At 34.5% G+C, this 19,070-nt stretch overlaps 1 protein-coding gene across 1 annotated transcript in view; it reads left to right on the top strand.

The window, feature by feature from the left end:
- Positions 1 to 2,419: 2,419 nt before the first annotated feature.
- LOC124357460 (probable cytochrome P450 301a1, mitochondrial) overlaps positions 2,420 to 19,070 on the top strand; it is a 33,071-nt gene continuing 16,420 nt past the window's right edge. The window contains exons 1-3 of the mRNA XM_046809284.1: positions 2,420 to 2,527; positions 15,594 to 15,775; positions 18,570 to 18,816. Of these exons, the coding sequence (XP_046665240.1) occupies positions 15,610 to 15,775; positions 18,570 to 18,816 (413 nt within the window). The 5' untranslated portion in view covers positions 2,420 to 2,527; positions 15,594 to 15,609. The remainder of the gene's footprint in view (positions 2,528 to 15,593; positions 15,776 to 18,569; positions 18,817 to 19,070) is intronic.

Here is a 19,070-nt window from a genome sequence, read left to right as displayed (position 1 = left end):
TATAAACATATATTTCTTTTGTCGCATTATATATGTTTACAAAGAACAGCTGATTAAATTTGAAAAGGCTCTTTCACTTAACAACATATGTTTGCTGCAATGCATTTCTTACGGGTATTTCTGTAACTTTTAGAGACCAGTGGGGCGGAATCCTGAATCGGGAACCGGGATAAAAAGTATCCTATGTGCTTCTCCCAGTTCTTAGCTACCTCCCTACCAATTTTCAGCCAAATCGGATCAGCCGTTCTAGACTTATAAATAGTGTAACTAACACGACTTTCTTTTATATATATAGATATTATTTTATTAATTCTGTTAATTAGTAATATTTAGAAAAAATGAAGAAAGAAAGTCATGAGTGAAAAATTGTACAAAAATAGGGCAATGTGTGCTAGGGAGAGGAATCTTAATGTCTATTAACATTGTTAGCCAGAGCACTTATTATGTAATATTAAGTCTTATGGTAATTTTGAAGAGAAAGTAGACATATTTGTGGAACATATTGTTTCATCGTTTATCGAAAATTTCAACACAATCTTAAATAGTAGCTTATAAGTGACAGCGTCACAAAAATCCAGAACAACTTTTATACGTATTTACAATTAAATTAAATCTCTAAAAGACAAATCAGCTTATGTTGCTCGTTGAATGCTAGGGAGTGTTAATTCGGTGACTGGTACGTGTCCATGCGCTGAATTAGCACCTCCTGCCTTGACGTTAAAGCCCGAGGGGGTGTTTATTCCAGGGGATGCCGAAGCAGCGTCCATTCAACGTATCATTGATGAGTGACGTCATCAGCGCGGCTAATCAGTTTTCTTCCAGCAGCGTACGAGCACACCCTAGTCTCCTTACATCGTGCGACGCGTAGCTGTGTGTATTCGTACTCTAAGATATCGGCGGGCGGGCGCGTCTCTCCACTGCGCACGTAGTGATCACTACTGTATAGTCTGCATCCGTGGGTTACAGTGAACGGCATGAAATGAGAAACTTCCCCGATCAATAAAAACTTTTTCTAACCTTCAAATAAACATTGTCCCAAGGCCAACGATTATAGGCATCACGAGCCAATCATACTCCAATTTTACCAAATAAATGGCGAGTAAAAATTGTATATTTGTCCAATATTAACTGAGAAGTGTAGAATTAGTACAGTAAAGTCAAATTTAAATTATTTTTGAAATACAATATTAGAAATAAAATATATTTGAGATTGCATTAATAAAGTAAACGAGAAAATATTTTTTTTATAGGGCTATTGTCAACTGGAAGTTTTGTATCAAGAGTAGGGAAATTTATTTATTTTAAATCTTTTACTGTAACGAGTACAGTTTAGCAAGGAAAACTTTGCAAAAACTAGTATTATAGTGGCGCAAATTAAAACAAATTCTAGCTTACGAGTTTTACTTGCAATGTTACCTACAATAAATAAACACGCAAAACGTGTAAATTTGGTAAGTCTTTTTATTATACAAACTTGTCCTGTGTTCTAGACTTTACTTTACCTAATTAATATGTTTTATTATATAAAAAAGTTCTATTTTTGTTTCATTATTTTCTTTCCTCGAACAAATGAACATCTAGGGACGCCACTCGTTTCCACTGTTATATGTTAAATCCCACATGTAAGTCGTCATCTCTGGAAAGAAATTTGTCACGTCCTACTTACGACTTGTTATACGACTTACAATGCTATATTTTGCATTTGGATCGATTAAGTTAAATTTCAAACATTTTTTACTACAAATATGTATGTGTTGCAATCCCCACTGCTTGCTATTACTCGAGAGACATATATTTCGTAATAATGAGTATGATGTATTATAATAAAAACAACTGAGTATGTATTACAATAAAAACAATGAGAAAGTATTGCATTTTTTATAACTCAGTTATTAACTCAGTTAAATATTATTTATATTAATGCTGTTAAAGCTTTGATTGTAGTAACTAAATTTTCTAAAGCTCCATTTATTACGACAATAATTTATTGTGTTCATAATTAGAGTAAGCGACATAAGTATGAGTGTCCTGTGGACTAAAACAAAATATTCAGCGCTTTTGCTAATGCACAAGTATTACATTTAATTGTTGATAATAAAAATTATAATTTAATAAAGGAGTTAATTTTAATCCTGTCGGATATACCATTGTATGAAACTCCATGTTATTGGATGAATTCAAAGAGTTCGGTTTGTTATGTTATACTAATTAATTATTAAATAAAGTACAATAACTCTTATACACCCTACCCAATGTGGGGGAAAGGATGAAGATTGTTGGTATTATCTCCCAGGAGCAGTAGAGAAAGTGTGCGCGGCAGGCATCAATTAAATCACCTGGTTATCAGAGAAAAACCCACCCGTCTAGTGTATCAGGTGGTGGTGCTTGGTGGGGGGAGGGTGGTGGGGGAGAGGTCAGTGTTAGGAATCTGAATCAGTCGTAACAAAACTGTTGAATTGTGTGTGCGTGCGTGTGTGTATATATGTGTGTTGATTCCCTGCAGTTGGATTAATTTTTATTCTAGCGGGTAAACTACCACTTATTTATAAAATATTGCACTTGCGTTGGTCCAGATTGTAACTGGTCCTGTACGATATATTAATAATTAAAGTTTTAAATATCTATAATGGTCTGTTTTTTTGCAGGAATCATAAACTAAACTTATATTTTTAAGATAAGTTTAATTACATTATGAACAATTGCATTGTATTTGGTATACTTCCAAAAGTGAGGGCCATTAGCGAATTTAAGTTAAAATTATACTTTAACTCTTAATTTGTTTGTAATCACGGTATTCATTGTTTCTTAGATCAAGTTGTTTCCGTTTTTAATTGTTTCTCAATTAGAGACGGTTTAAGGATAAACATTTCAAATTTCAATTATCTTGCATGAGAGACATGATGTTAGTGAATGTTATACAAGTGGCGTTTGTCCGTCTGTTCAGCAGTTTTTTGATATCTCTTCAAATAAAATATGACCCTAATTTTAAAACTTGAATTTAGACATATTAAAATCTTAAATAGAACATATACACTTGAAAATAAAACAAAATTACTAGTTGATGAATAAAGTTTTATATTTCATTGTTTCTTACATTTGATACCAATCCATAATTTAGAGTTGAGATCTGCTACAGTGTGCTCAGTTTTAATTTTAAAATAAACATATTATCGATTTATTGTATAAAAAATATAATGCCTGTAGTAATGCTTCACTGTAAATGTAAAAGCAAATTCGTAAATGAATGTAGGGGAAAGATATAAATCGCCCTGTTCGGAAAGATGGACGAAACTAGGAGTTACTGTCCTTAAAGTAAATGCATGGAGATATGTATCTGGATACTGACACATGCATTCATTTTCATAAATAAATATAATTCCATTTTTTTATTTAATTCTATTTTAGAGGCAAATTCCCGTCATCACTTCCATCAGTGCTACGCGAATTTGATATGTTCTCGTTATTATTCTCTAAAGCACTTAAACAATATTTGTTTTTTGATTTTTTAGAACTGCTTTTACTATAATTTTCAATTCTTAACGATTCAAAAGAGTTCACGATAAGCCAAAATTAATTCTCAGCTTATTCGCTTTAATTTTCTTGGACAATTTCACTTTCATGTTGTTTTCGTAAACATAACCAGTCTTGTTTTCTTTAGCTTATGATTGTAGTCCCATATAAACACGTAGGCCTAACGAATGAATACTTAAAATCGGGTCAATTTGTAGAAAAGTGAAATTTAAACTTTCTGAGTGGTTTCACTGTTCATTTTAATATTTATGTGTGTTACTTTGTTTATACAATAAAAAACTGTGTATTAAAAAGTCTGTTGAACACTCGAACACACCTTAGAACTTAATATGATTTTTGTCTAATCAAACACCTTCTGGTATATGATACTTCTAATTGTTTGGTCTGTACATCTGTTACACTTCTCCACAAAATAGAACACTCTAAGGCTGTAATTATGAGAATCTGTATCCTTAATATTAAATTGTTCATCAATTTTTCAGCCAATTAGAAGAATCATCTTTTGAAGAAGACGTTGTAAAAATATTTTTCCAGTAGCCAGTTTTTATAAATATATTAGATACTAAGATGACGGCACCAATTTCAACAAAACACAATGACCCAACCGAGATTATTTGTAATAAATTACATTCATTATTTTTCCACATTCTAAATTTGTTGAGGTACTCAAAAGAACTAGCCAACAAATCCATGTTATAGGTGCACATAGCCTGTCTGACTTACTTAATATTGGGATAAGAAAAATGTTCTACGTATAAAGGACAAAACATTGCCCTTAGAACGCCATATATCCTTTCATTGGTGAGTGTAACCACGATGAAAAAGGAAGGGTTGCTTTTACCAATCAGAGGTTGGCGGAAACAGAGAAAGTCGAATCACACACGATCACACTTTCACGGAGACCGAGGCTGCATACCAGCGCGAGGACACGTCTACACGTCCGCGTCTGTCCTCACTGCTCACTGCTCACTGCTCACTGCTCACTGCTCACTGTTCACTGTTCATAGCTACAGATGACGAGATATAGCACGATTGTCCAGATGGTGGTTTCATCAAGAATTAACAGTCTTAGCTCTATCAAAAGAAATATTCAAACATTGTAACAGTGACACAGTTTAGATAGATTGTAGTAGAAAACTCTAAAGGATTTTAACGTTGTGACCAATTAGATTTTTTGTAGAGAACCTTCGAATCGAAATGTAAACACGAAAGATATATAAATTATCTTGTATATTAATTGTTCAATGAAAACAGATCATACATAAATTAAGAAAATAACTCATTCTGGCTGGCTAAACATTCGTCTGATAGATAGATTTTAGAATTGGAACAGAAAAGAGACGACTTCTTCGTAATGTTCTCAACTCACTCATTAAAGAAGAAACATTTCTTGTAACGCCCGCCACAGCAAATTGTTTCCATAAGTATAGCAAAAATGTCTCATTAGCGCGTATGAATGAGACATGATGTATCTCTGACGGCAATGAGATGTAACACGATAATGGACTTATTAGTATCTGACAAAAGAAACCCAGAGCCCATCACACTTTCAAGCGATCAAGTTTCGTACATCAATAAAGTTTATTTCACAGTGGATTGATGTCAGCATTGCGCAACAGCAGGTTCTCATATTAAAATTCTAGGCCTAAAGCCAATTTGTACTTTTTCTGGGATGTACAAAATCATAAAAATATCTTTCTGTAGCATTCAATACTAACAATTGTTACAAGGATGAGAAATGAGATGTATTATTTACACTTAGGGAAAGAGGGGTGATATGATTTATTTTAAAAGTAATAAATAAAACTGATAATGGGAAGTTGACAACAAGATGGCACTTTACGACATAACCACTATTGTTTGCTTGACAACTTCACGGTGTAGTACGTTCATTCACTCGACTGTTTATTGACACGTTAGCAGCTTCATTCATGGCGAACCGCGGAACCGCGTGTCATTACTATCAAGTGTAGCCTAACTAACAGCTAGCTTGAAATGCAGCTGCAACGATTATGGTCAAATTATTTATGAACACTAAATTGAACAATTGCACGCGTAGTAATGTTTATATACGTAACACAAAACATTTCTAATTATCCTTCTTGTTTATGTTTTAACATAATCTTTAAATCAAGTTCCAAATGTGGACGTCGATTCTAGTTCTACTTCATCATTCATTATGTGGCAACTCTTATAGTCTTGGTCAGCTTTGGAGACTTTGACGCCGGGTAAAAGAATGCTTAATAGATATTTTCGGTGAATGTATTAGACACATTTTGTAAATGAATAGACATACAATAAATATTAGTTTTATAATTACTAAATTACTTCTGTAGGCTACAAACCGTTTATTGTGATTATAAACTAATCAAACGTTCAACGCTTTGGTAAATGGTATGAGAAGCAACTGTTTCTACACACCACAATACGTACATGGAGAGGCCCGAGACCCAGAGATGCCGCAATGTTTAGGTCATTATCCTCTCTGACGACCCACTCAGAATGTTGTTATCCTTGGAACACTTTCAGGACACTTGGAGCCCGCCTCGCTGGGTTTTACTCCTTGCCACAAAAAAATTATTTGAGAGGGTTTCGTGTTTCAGTCTTGACACAAGTGTTTGTGTACCGTATCTTATGGTATTACACTATAATAAGATAGATTACGTAGATTTATGATCTTGCTATGTGTTTGTGTAAACAAATATTTATCTACTTATCATCACAACTACATTCTTAATTTTAGCGGATGATCGTGTAAATTAATAAGTTCATGATAGTTATTGAAGACAACCCCGTTTTCTCCAGCCAAAATTACCTTAAATTACCTACCGGATGTAATTCCGGCCCAATTAGGGTATCTCCAGTCCCCCCCCTCTCGGATCAGGGTGTCTGTTATCTAATTTCCTAACATTCCCTGATGGTTTGGAACACTAAGTTCAAATCGGTTCGCTACGCATGGCTTACAGACAATGTTAAACAAATTTACAATACTACTAGCTGTTTCCCGCGGCTTCGCACGCTTTTCGTAAGTTTTGCCCGCGTATGAGCATTTCTGGTTGAAGTAAATTATATTTCCAACCCCGATGTAGATTTTACCTTGATGTCACGATCAAGAAAATATGTCAAAAATGTATTGTACATGCATAATGTATTTTATTACAAAGTGGTCTACCACTCAACCTTTAAGTTCAACAAAAATTTAGTTTAGACAATTATACATCATAACTTAGCGCCTTCAAATAGTGTTTCACTGTTTAATATACGTATCTATCTCGTAATTGCAGGTTATAATGTGCAGGCGCTTTGAAAACTTTTCTTCATTTTATTCGTTTATATTCACGACATAAGCGAATAATTCAGATAATAACTATCCTATCTTCTAAGTTAGACTAAATTACGGATACATGTGAAATTTGATTGAAATTGGTTCAGTCGTTTTGGAGTTTATTGGCAACATACATCGTGACTCAAGATTTTTATATATATAAGATTTAGCATGGATTGACTGATCTATTCTCGGCTTAGCTAGAAAATAAAGATGCCCTTAACAGTGTAGTGTCTTAATTCCCAGCTAAGAACAGGTGGAATTTTGTAGATGTATGCCTGAGTGGTAGTACATTGTAAACAAGGTTCGAGCTTATGTTAATATTTTGAGTCTGATTGAACATGTAAAATCATGAAATCCAAATGGTTCGTACTAGCTAACATATACGAATTTTATGTATTTTGGAATAAGTATTATTCTTGTTACCACTGCTCCCCAGTGTCAATTTTGATTGAGAAGTATATCGAAAGACAAATATATCGAAATGATATCATCAGTGTCACAAGGTATTTGAAATTTCCTCCAACAAGGAGAGAATCTTCTATCTACGTTGCTCTCTCTCTTTCTCTGTGGTTGTTGTTAGTAATCAGCTGTGTTCTGGCTGCCAGCTGTGCCTTTGTTTCACGGGAGATTCTGAGTGACGTCGAGGTCAAGTATAATTCCAGTGCCAGGGGGGAGTACTACATAGAGGCGCGTGGTAGGCTACTAACAGTCGCATTTCTTTGAGAGAATTGTAAAAGTACACAAACACAGCACTATCATACTCGAACGCTCTGTACTATACAATATTACACAAATTTAAACACCACATGTACACTACGTCATGCAACTATCAGACTACACTAACACTATGCTACATCAAAATAAGTTCGTCAGAAATGAATGCCTACAGTGTTTCTGAACTTTGAGGAATTTGGTTACTGTAGTTTCTACCTTTGAATTTCAGATAGAATCATCAAGTCTAAGTGCAAATTCGTATGATATTGTTACGACAATGTGAGAGAATGGCTTAGATAAAAGGACCAGCCTCCTATGCAGTGGGAATGTGACCGAACACTCGAGATGTCTGTCAGTAACAAAAGGGATATTAGGTGAATAGATTCATTGGAAAGAAAGCGCTCAGTGGGTTGAGTCAGTTTCTTTCATCCGCCCATCCCACTCCTCCTTACACGAACGGTGGGTGGGCACTGTGACCCTTATCCACTCGTCTAGCAAGTTCTGGAACTTAAATATTCTCGAAGCACCAAAAATCTCATAAGGAGTTGTCGCGACGCAGCGAGTTGAGTTGAGCTGTAGAAATGAACTTGTGGAGTGATACAATTAGTTGTAAGATTCGTGATCGTGACAGATTGAATTGCGTTAATTATTATTGAATATGCCAGTGTTAAATAGACATATGTGTAAATAGATAGACAATATAGTTCATAGTGGTATTGGGACAGTATAAATTTGTTGTAAACAATTAGTTTATTTATAGCTGCCTAGTTTTAAGATTGTAAATATTAAAATTAATAAATATGTAGTGGATTCAACATTAGCAGAGTGTTTCGTTTTAAGCAAACGCGTAACAACATATTATATACGATATAACGTAGTATTATGACGTGCATATATCGTATAGGAAATAATTTCCTCAAACGAGTAATAAATCCCAAAAACTGCAATTGTTGGTAATAAAAATATATAAAATCTAATTTCTTTATTCCTAGTTCGGCAATTAAGGTGTGCAATCAGTGTTTCATTTATTTAATGTATTTATTTTAAAATAATATAAATAAAAAAACTTACTGTATTAAGACAATCGAGTAAAGAAAATATTTAGTGAAGTTGTAGGGTTTAAAGAAGTATTGAATATGACACTTGACTTATGCATCATGTATATACAGAGTGACTGAAGGGAACAATATGTTTTATTTATATAAAACGTAGTTACCTTAATATTTTAATAAAAACATGTTTTGAAAATATACAGTTCGTTAAAAAATATAATTTCCTTGTAAAATAGTCATTACAACAAGAAAGATTCCAAGGCAATACCTCAATTCATTGTAAACAATCACATTCTTATCTTCAGGCGCTGTTTTAGCCTAATTGCAAAATGGCTCTACATTCCCAATTTAAATACTATAAACCCACGTAAGAGAAATTTGTTTGCAGTATTTCTATCTTCAATTACGTTATCTTTAAGGGTTGTGACCCTGAAATAGAATTTCAAGGTATGAGAACTTTACTAATTGAATAATGTAGACACAATTTAAATGTAAGAATTCCTTATAAACTATTTTCAAGTACATATTAACAATATTACAATTTTATTTGATAATATATTGATATCTTAACATGGTGTATTGATAAAACCAAGCCTGGGCTGAGTATAGTCAAACCCAGAGACAAAGAAAGGATAGTTGAATAAAGCCCAGCAGTCAAGCTTCACGCTGCAAAACTCAAACGTGATGTGAATGAAGAATAAAGTACAGTGAAGTGTATGGAATATCAAAGAAGCGCGAGCACAGTACAGTCAGGTTTAGTAAAGGCGGTCCAGGTATTATTGTACCACCTCAAGTGATTACAAAAAGATTCGATTTTCATCTGACGTAGAGAAAGGAGAGTTTAGTAGTGACTAGTGAGATACAGTCTGTTAGTGCTGACTGAATTTACCAATGCACCTTTCGATAATACACTCCAGTAAAATAACAAACGACCTTGGTTGACAATCAGAAAGAATTTATTATTATTATTAGATTCATTTAAACATTTATGTTCACCTTTTTTAATTGCGATTACGAAAAATAATTAAACATGTAAACAAAACCCTGAAATACTTATATTTTGGTTCTCTGTAAATTACACGTTTTGAACTAGTTTGGGAATTACCTTAAAAACATAATCTCGGCAGCACTTCCTCCATGGCAGTAATTTCTGGAACAGGATCTATTGTACCAAACCATGTCATAGAATGGCCGTGCAAATAGATTAAATAGTACAAAATGGTCGCTGCGTAGATTACCTGCTGTGACAGGGACTTCAAACATGTTTGTTTGTTGAATTTCGTAATTTGTCGAAAGAAATGTTTTTGGTATCACCTACTATGAAAAAACGGCTTACCTATATGATTTTCTGCTAAGGACGGTTTTTATTTTCCCGGACGGTTCATGGGAGGATGTAAGTTGATTATTTTGTATTATTCGAGGAGAAAGTTTTATAAATGTTGTAATGTTACAAAGCTAATTTGTTATGAAACAGAATAAGGGTACAAAAAATATAAAACATTTCTTTTTGGCGTAACAAAATTTACACTACTTATAAAATATCATTATTTATAATAAACATACTCGACGGTCAGTATTTCAATAGCCAGTCAACACACATAAAGTCCTGCCGCACACATTGTCGGGCGACCACAGCGTGGAACTAATATATTTTTCAATAGTTAGTCAGAATGCCAGTCTCTTAGGAGGTCAAAGCTGTAGAGCTCCCCTCAATTCACTGACATCAGGTAAATTGCGCGTGAACGCCATGAAAGCACACTGCTACCTGCGTGGTCGCTTTCACTTCATCCACGCCACATTCAGGCCAGTCACATTCCACTATTACGCCACGCCACGTCGCGAAGACAATGTAATCATGACCACGTATCAAATAGGACGGTCAGGTCGAGCTTTAGTGCTCCTCGTCTCCAACGCACCGTTTCCTCTCTAGTATTCGCACTTTCTTCTTTGAATGCCGCATCTGATTCGTCATGGCTTTTATCGCTATGGATTTAATGCTTAATACATATTATATATTATACTCAGAGCTTGGAGAAAATTATGTCGTTGTTTGATTAATCTGTAAAAGAATTTAAATATTTTAGGTCAGAAAAATAGTTTGAACGTTTAAACGACTTGCTAACTAGTATTATCTTTATGCTAATGTTACTAGCCACTAATCATCAAACAACTTTTATTGTGTGACATCAGAACTCCTGAACTAAACTGTAGAAAATTCTTTCGTTAAATTCATCAAAATTACATATTGTTGACTTCCAAATCAAACGAAGCACCAGTACGTTTTTTTTTTATTTCTTTCAATAACAGTTAGTCGTTTTTCGTTATTATAACGCCTAGCTGGCATATTCGAGCTTGATTTTGAGCCACTACTGGTCTTGTCTGGTGCCTGAGAATGCAGAACAGTCGTAGAGACTTAATATTCCATTTTTATTAGGAACGAACGTGTTTTAGCACGCTATCAGATCACATTACAGTTATTGATATTTTCAATATGTCTCAGTATAAGATGAGGGAGTACTTGGCTAGAAGAGGTTATTTTTAAGGATACCATTGAGAGGCCACTGCATCTGGGATTTACTGTTATCAATATCACCAGGTGTATAAACAACTTGCATTAACTTTGTAGACGTACATGAAAGACTTTTAAATCCATATTGTGCGAATAAATTATTTATTTATGGCACCAGCACTGCCATAGTAAGATAAATTTATCTTTTACATCTAATGTGTGGAAACAATAAAAACGCATCATATTCTAAAGTTAATTCATGAATGTCTCCATTACACCGCCTTCGATGTTCAAGCAATCCCCGTATTAATAAAAATTGTGTATTTAGCATTTAGTGGTAAAACAAATTCCTACTGAAATTTATGAGCTGAATTCAACATGTTATTTTGTGAAATGTTTCTAATTCTCAATAATAGGTTACCTGTTTAGAAAAAAGGACGATGTAAACTGTGCTAATCATTTACATAAAATAGCAAACTTTTCATGAAAACGCTAAAAAAAATTATATATTACTCCCGTTATACGGCTAGTTTTCCATGTAAAAGCTAATTGTGCTGTAAAGTAGTCTTGTATTACAATATTTTAAACAGTGTGAATTACAAAACCCAGCAAATAAGATGTATACATTACACAATATCCCTTCCGGCTTTGTCGGAAGCCGGTAGATTTCAGGTGTGATCGGAATATCTGAATGGAAATATATTACATAAACTATTAATCCGCACAACATTTATGACTCCAAAAGTTTGCACGTTAATGTGCTCTTAACCCTTTTGAATAACTCGTATTTAGAAACTCCTTTATCATTGAAATCTAAAAAAATATGTGTTATAAAAACGTTAACCTTTTCTAATACCGTGGAGTTGGTTTCATGATCAAATCAATAAAAAAAACATACATGTAATGTTACAGTTATATTAGAGATGTAAGCTCGAAAAGTGTTTGATAAATATAATATATACAATAATAAACTTTGTTAACACTTTTCACGTATTTTTTTAAATGTACATTCTACGAAATAAAAATACATGAAAAAGTGTTATAAAGGTTTATTATTGTTTATATATATATATATATATATATATATATATATATAAACGATGTAAATACACAAATTGTTAAAAATGACGAGCTTTCTAAACCTCTCTTTGCTCTTTGATGCATAACACAAACTTCCATTGTCTTACAGCGCGAGGATTATAATAGATCACAACTCGCAAATGAACCTTGGGAACACGTCTTCTGCCTTGTCATATAATGTGCCTGGTTCATCATTAGTGTATGTTCTCTGAATTTTACGACGTCATATCCGTGGAGTAGCCTAAGTGCCTACCTTTATTGTTCGTGTGAGGTAGCATTATTGTGGTCGCGTAATTAGGTGGTCACAGTAGGTTGTTCAGTTGGCGTCTTGAACTGGTGTCAACAGTGGCAGGCATTTCATGAAACTCTAACTGATTAATTCTTGTCTTAATAAAATAAAGGTCTGTTCTGACTCTAAGTCACATTGGCTCAGACTTGTCGACGTGTAAGGTTTACCGACAAGAGTATATCCAAACTCCTTCGAATTGTATGTCAGTGAATATACCTGATGTATTCACAGTTAGTTTTCGAGGAAAATATTCGACTTGTAGTCTAGAGAGATTATTGTTTCAGACCCGGGTCATCAAGGGTCTTATCAGGTTGGTTAGTAGAAATTTAAGTAACTATCAAAAACCTGTTTATATTCACAAATAAACTACATATGTATGAATCATACGCTCTTGAATGTTAGAGTCAGCGTTTTCGAGTGATTTCTAATTAAATTTACTGAAAAAATTATTTATATCATTATAGCTTCTTTAAGTAGAGGTTAAAAACGCACAAAACTAAACACACATTATACGCAGTGTATAGTAGGGGCGTCACAACACAAGTGGGGTATTGTAGTACTCGTATATATTAGTCTTGCCAGATAATAGACCACAATAAAGGCAGGTGACCCACTAAGCTAAATCAACAACAATCATGATTAATTTTAACAGAATCAATGGGAGTCAACGGAGTCTTTGGGTATAGCATTTTGGCATGTTTTGTCCCCGCGGCCTTGCCAAAAATAACCTGCCTGGGAACCCGTATGTGCTGTAGGAGTGTTTTGAAACTGGTAGTAATAGGGCGAACCAACACTGAACTGGTCGAAGACAAAGTAAACTGACACGAAAGGTCCAGTTTGAAGCAGGCTTGCCAAGTCGCACTACTTTAAAAGTATCTGTTATCAGTTGGCTCTGTTACGAGCCAAGTTCATGTTTATGTGTATGAGTACCCAAACTGGTAGAAAACATTCACTTAAATTTGGGTTAGCTATTCACAGTTGGAAAACATTGCTTACATCTATTAAATGGACCTGCATACGCCCAATAATAGTCTAAGTGAATATTGGACCTCGTATATATTATTTGATGGAGATATAGGATTATTGCTTAGGAACATGCCTTGTTTCTTAATTATATCGTACATCAATTTGAATTGTCTCTGATTAATGTTTATTCTTCTTATAATATTGTAAAAGTAATAACATTATTCGGACCCAAAGTGAATCAAATCAAAAAGAGGGTTATTTCCACATTGCGGCACATACGCTATATATATGTAATTACAACAAATAAAAGTTTTTCTAAACTTTGATAAACTTAAAACACGTTAAAATTCATTGTTAGTGAATAACACTGCTATCAAGATTATTTAAATGTGCCCCCATGTTAGCATAAGGCATGAACGTGAGTATTTATATCGTAGTGTTAATTTAATTTATTATAAAACTAGACATAAAGATAATGAAAATGTGAGAAGAGTTAAAGAAGACGTAACATCAAACAGAAAACATATCTATATTAAATGAGTATTAATATGTTGCTTATATAATAGTAGGCCTACAGATGAGGAAAAATCATAATACGAGTAGTATAGGGGTTCCTCTTGACGGCTTCAAGAATATACTACTAGTCTACTGTTCTAAATATTCATATCAATATAATGAGCCGTGATCACAGCATCAACTCCATCCAATCTCAGCAATATCAGCTCCCTCCTCCCCCTCCACAAGGTTTTCCCATTAATGGATGCCCCCTTCCCACCAAAAATGCCATTAGTAAAAAGGGAATATTCGAAATATGTCTCAAAATTAAAATTTTAATAAATGTTCTACATCTTTCCCCTACATTTTCTTTAAGTAGAATATGAATTTTCCCGAGAAAGAATCGATCTTCAGTCGCGATAATTTTTGCGGAGGTTGAAGTGGTAAGGAAAAGGGGTAAAAATATGAAATGATATTTATTCCTGTGATAATATTTTTATAGCTTGGATACGTTTAAAACAACTGACAGGCACATAAATAACAGTATAATGGTTAGACAACTACATAAAGAGAATGAAAGTACCTAGCTACTTTACAGGCGTTTATATTGTACATCATTATGTGATTAGTGACGCTAATTTTATTTACCCGTTCCACTAGAAAAAATATAACCTAAGAAAAACAATCATTTTATATTTTTTACACTTTTCGTACCCTTCCATTTTGATCTCTACCAAAACTAGTGCTGATGAAGATCGAAAATTTCTTTATCAATTGAAAAACCCAATTAGTATGCTTATAAAATGCAAATTGGCCTTCGGCTCATGGACTGCAGACCAGTGTTTCATTGCGGTTATTAAAATATTATGCCCGTTTACTGGTGTGTTGTATCTTTTGTTAAAGCTATTCAGATCGTAGTCAAATATTGTCCTGTTATTTTTGTGTGGAAATTTTGTGGTACTCTGAGTCCAAATCAACGAAAATGTACATATGCGTTCCACTCCATTAGCTAGAAACGGGATAATCCTCGATCTTGATAAAATTTTGCTTGTGGTTATAACCATATCTTAATGTATTTTGTTTAAGGTTTGCGTTTTAAATGGCTATATTAGCTGTCTTCTTCTTCTATTGGGCGGCCTACTGCCATGCACTTAAGCCTCAAGGGCCTTTTGCTCACCCCGGAAGCACACCATGAGGCCTACCAGTCTATGATTTCAGTAGTTCCACAAACCGCCGAAAACAACCTATCAGGTCCTCCTGGGGAAATTCACCACCCTTGTCCAAACTACCAAAGATGGCATACCGCTCCCTTGCTATTGTAGGGAAATCAAAGAGGAAGTGTTCGGCAGTTTCATCCTTCTTATCACACATTCTACAGACTGGATCTTCCTGAAGGATGCCGACTCTGTGAAGATGCTTCCCAGGTGACCATGTCCCGTGATCAGTTAGCTGTCTTACTGCATACAATACACGTACATTATTCCTACGAGTGGTTTCTTTAATTTACACAATACTAAAGCCCATGTAACTTATTCACATTTTTACTCTTCTGAATTCTTTGCCAAAAAGATTGCTCAAATTTCTCCTTTGTAATATTACACGCGTAGACAAACGGTAACACTGTTACAGGTTGCGCGGTAGAGAGATGCGGATACGAGTGTCTCAGCTGTACCTGTACCGGTACCAGTGTCGGTCTGTGACGACTGCCCAGAGTGTGTGTGACACAGACCTGGCGCGGCCCTACAGCGAGGTTCCCGGGCCTAGACCTATACCTCTCCTCGGCAACACTTGGAGGTTACTGCCTGTCATTGGTAAGTATACCAGAAATCCTTTCTTTATTAATAATACCTTTATAGAAATTTTAAACTTATCATGGTTAATATTAAAATGTAAACCAAACTTTCATCTTACTTTTTTGTCATCACTGAATATGAAGAGGAAGAACTTTTCTTCTTCTAATGCCTCTTGACATACAACTTGTTCTAGTGTCAAGATTGACTTATGTGACTTAATCGCCAAACATTGACTTGTTTTTAATTTTTTGTGCTTGTTTAATCTTTTAAGTTCTTATGTACCTGGATAGAGGCACAATTCCAGCCTCGAAAAATTACGTTTTATTTTTATAACATACAATGATTGAAGATATTCGAAATCTTGTTATCCTTTCAAATCATTCATTATCAATAATAAATATTAAAAAAAAAATACTCAGCTTGTGAGAAAACCCCAAGATTACTCTAGATGTAGTGCAAACATCACTATATCTAAGTGTATGTGTAGAAACACCAATAATTTAGTATATAACCAAGGTCCCAGACTAATACACAGCCAGGCCTAATACAAGTAGAACATATCATAACAAACCTTCAAACCTTTATATGTAGATACATTGTGATTCAAATGAAATACTTCAGAAATACTATAGTGCCAGTATAGAAGAAATATTACTATAGTATCTGTCTTACTGTACCTACTTGGGTTATCATACTATATAATTTGGGTTATAATTTTGCATTTGTAGTTGTAATAGTATATGTTTTGAACAAACTGTTATTTATACTACGTAATTAATACAATTATTCCTTTTCAATTAATTTTAGCCTACATGGCAATGTAAAGACTTTTTATATTTATATTTAACAAAATGAGCACCTAATAAGGAAATTTTAAAAAATCTATTGCCCAAGAATTTTCTCTTGCACGTACATTTAAAAGACATAAAATGTACAATGACTTATTTTTACAGTCTGGAATTCTCAAAATCCACTGGTTGATAGTGGCAATCTATGGTAAACACCAGCATAGAAATATGACAATTTTAGCTCCCTATATTGCAATGTATGGTTCTTAATTTCCTGACCACAATAGAAATTTGAAAGTTCAAAATAAAATGGTTTATTTAAAAAAACAAAATCTTAGAAGACTGAAAGCACAAGGTCTATGAAACGTAAGGCTCACTGAAAAGACAGGTAGGTGAAGGAGATTTGAGGGTGGTTGCTATGAAGCTTTAGAGCAAAATAGTCTGGCTGTTCTAGGAGGTAAGGGAATATGAAGTACAAGGTATCTAGATAAAGCCTTGGAGCCAAGGGACTAAGAGGTTAGGGGGTTGGTTGGACAGGAAGTTGAAAAATATGGTGTTAGGTAGCTGGAGAAGCTAGGAACCCTCAGACCAGGGATCTGGAAGAATGGGAACTCAGAATAGCTATGGCATAGTAACTAGAAACGTAGGAGATGAACTTTGAATCTGTACCAGTTTCTAGATCTGGAAGAAATTACCAAAATTTAATAAATAGACAAAAGAGTCAGATAATTATTGTCTGGCAGGTGCATATCAATCAACACACTCCAATGTTGGCTTTTATCAATCGACACACTCTAATGCTAGCTTGTATCAATTAACACACTCCGATGGTGGCTTGTATCAATCGACACACTCTAATGCTAGCTTGTATCAATTAACACACTCCGATGGTGGCTTGTATCAATCGACACACGCTAATGCTAGCTTGTATCAATTAACACACTCCGATGGTGGCTTGTATCAATCGACACACTCTAATGCTAGCTTGTATCAATTAACACACTCCGATGGTGGCTTGTATCAATCGACACACTCTAATGCTAGCTTGTATCAATTAACACACTCTAATGCTAGCTTGTATCAATTAACACACTCCGATGATGGCTTGTATCAATCGACACACTCTAATGCTAGCTTGTATCAATTAACACACTCCGATGGTGGCTTGTATCAATCGACACACTCTAATGCTAGCTTGTATCAATTAACACACTCCGATGGTGGCTTGTATCAATCGACACACTCTAATGCTAGCTTGTATCAATTAACACACTCTGATGGTGGTTTGTATCAATCGACACACTCTAATGCTAGCTTGTATCAATCGACACACTCTAATGCTAGCTTGTATCAATCGACACACTCTAATGCTAGCTTGTATCAATTAACACACTCCGATGGTGGCTTGTATCAATCGACACACTCTAATGCTAGCTTGTATCAATTAACACACTCTGATGGTGGTTTGTATCAATCGACACACTCTAATGCTAGCTTGTATCAATCGACACACTCTAATGCTAGCTTGTATCAATCGACACACTCTAATGCTAGCTTGTATCAATTAACACACTCCGATGGTGGCTTGTATCAATCGACACATTCCAATGCTGGCATGTATCTATTGACACACTCCAGTGCTGGCTAATTTCATAAATAGATGTTGAACTGTCATATATTATGGTACAGGGTAGTCTCGTCAGTGATCATATTAAATTGAATTCTTATGAAAGATATTTTATTGAATTTTAAGCACTTTAAAAGAAAACACATTATTTCCTTAACAATAATATGATGAGAAAATTATTAGTGATTAGCAAAGTTAACAGTCACTAGATTAATTTTATTGGTTTCATTGATGAAAATTCTGTAATAATGTTGTAAAAATTCAGATAGCATTGCATCATTTGCATAAAACTATTTAGAAATTATCATTTGTTTTAATTTTCTGGTTTGTAACGTTAGTACACTTTTCACCCTATACTTAGTTGTGGTGAGACTATTCAAGGGATATTCTTGTACAGGTCAGTACCAAGTGTCAGATCTGGCCCAAGTCTCCCGTCTGTTGTACGAGCAGTATGGTAACATTGTCAAGCTCTCGGGCCTCATCGGTCGTCCAGATCTACTCTTCGTCTATGATGTTGATGAGATAGAAAAGGTCTACAGACTCGAGGGAGATACACCTTACAGACCCTCCATGCCCTGTTTGGTGCAGTACAAGAGCAAAGTCCGCAAAGATTTCTTTGGCAGACTCCCAGGGGTTGTTGGAGTGTATGTATATCATTCTGTATTAATTTTGTCAGTTTTAATAATTACAGACAGGAATACAACTTTTAGTAGGCCTACTTAAAGTTTGTTTATATAGTACCCAATAATAGGAACAAAACAGGTTTCTATTGTGTGAGTTTGTAGTTTAGTGGAATGTTTTAAACGTAAATTTGTTTACATCTTCAGTAGTAGGACACAATCCTCGGTTCGCGTCACCGACATGCTAATGATACTAACCTGCATCATCTTTTAGTTAA

The sequence above is a fragment of the Homalodisca vitripennis genome, chromosome 3, assembly GCF_021130785.1.
Source record: "Homalodisca vitripennis isolate AUS2020 chromosome 3, UT_GWSS_2.1, whole genome shotgun sequence".
Lineage (NCBI taxonomy): Eukaryota > Metazoa > Arthropoda > Insecta > Hemiptera > Cicadellidae > Homalodisca > Homalodisca vitripennis.
This window is presented reverse-complemented; position numbering and strand designations above follow the sequence as displayed.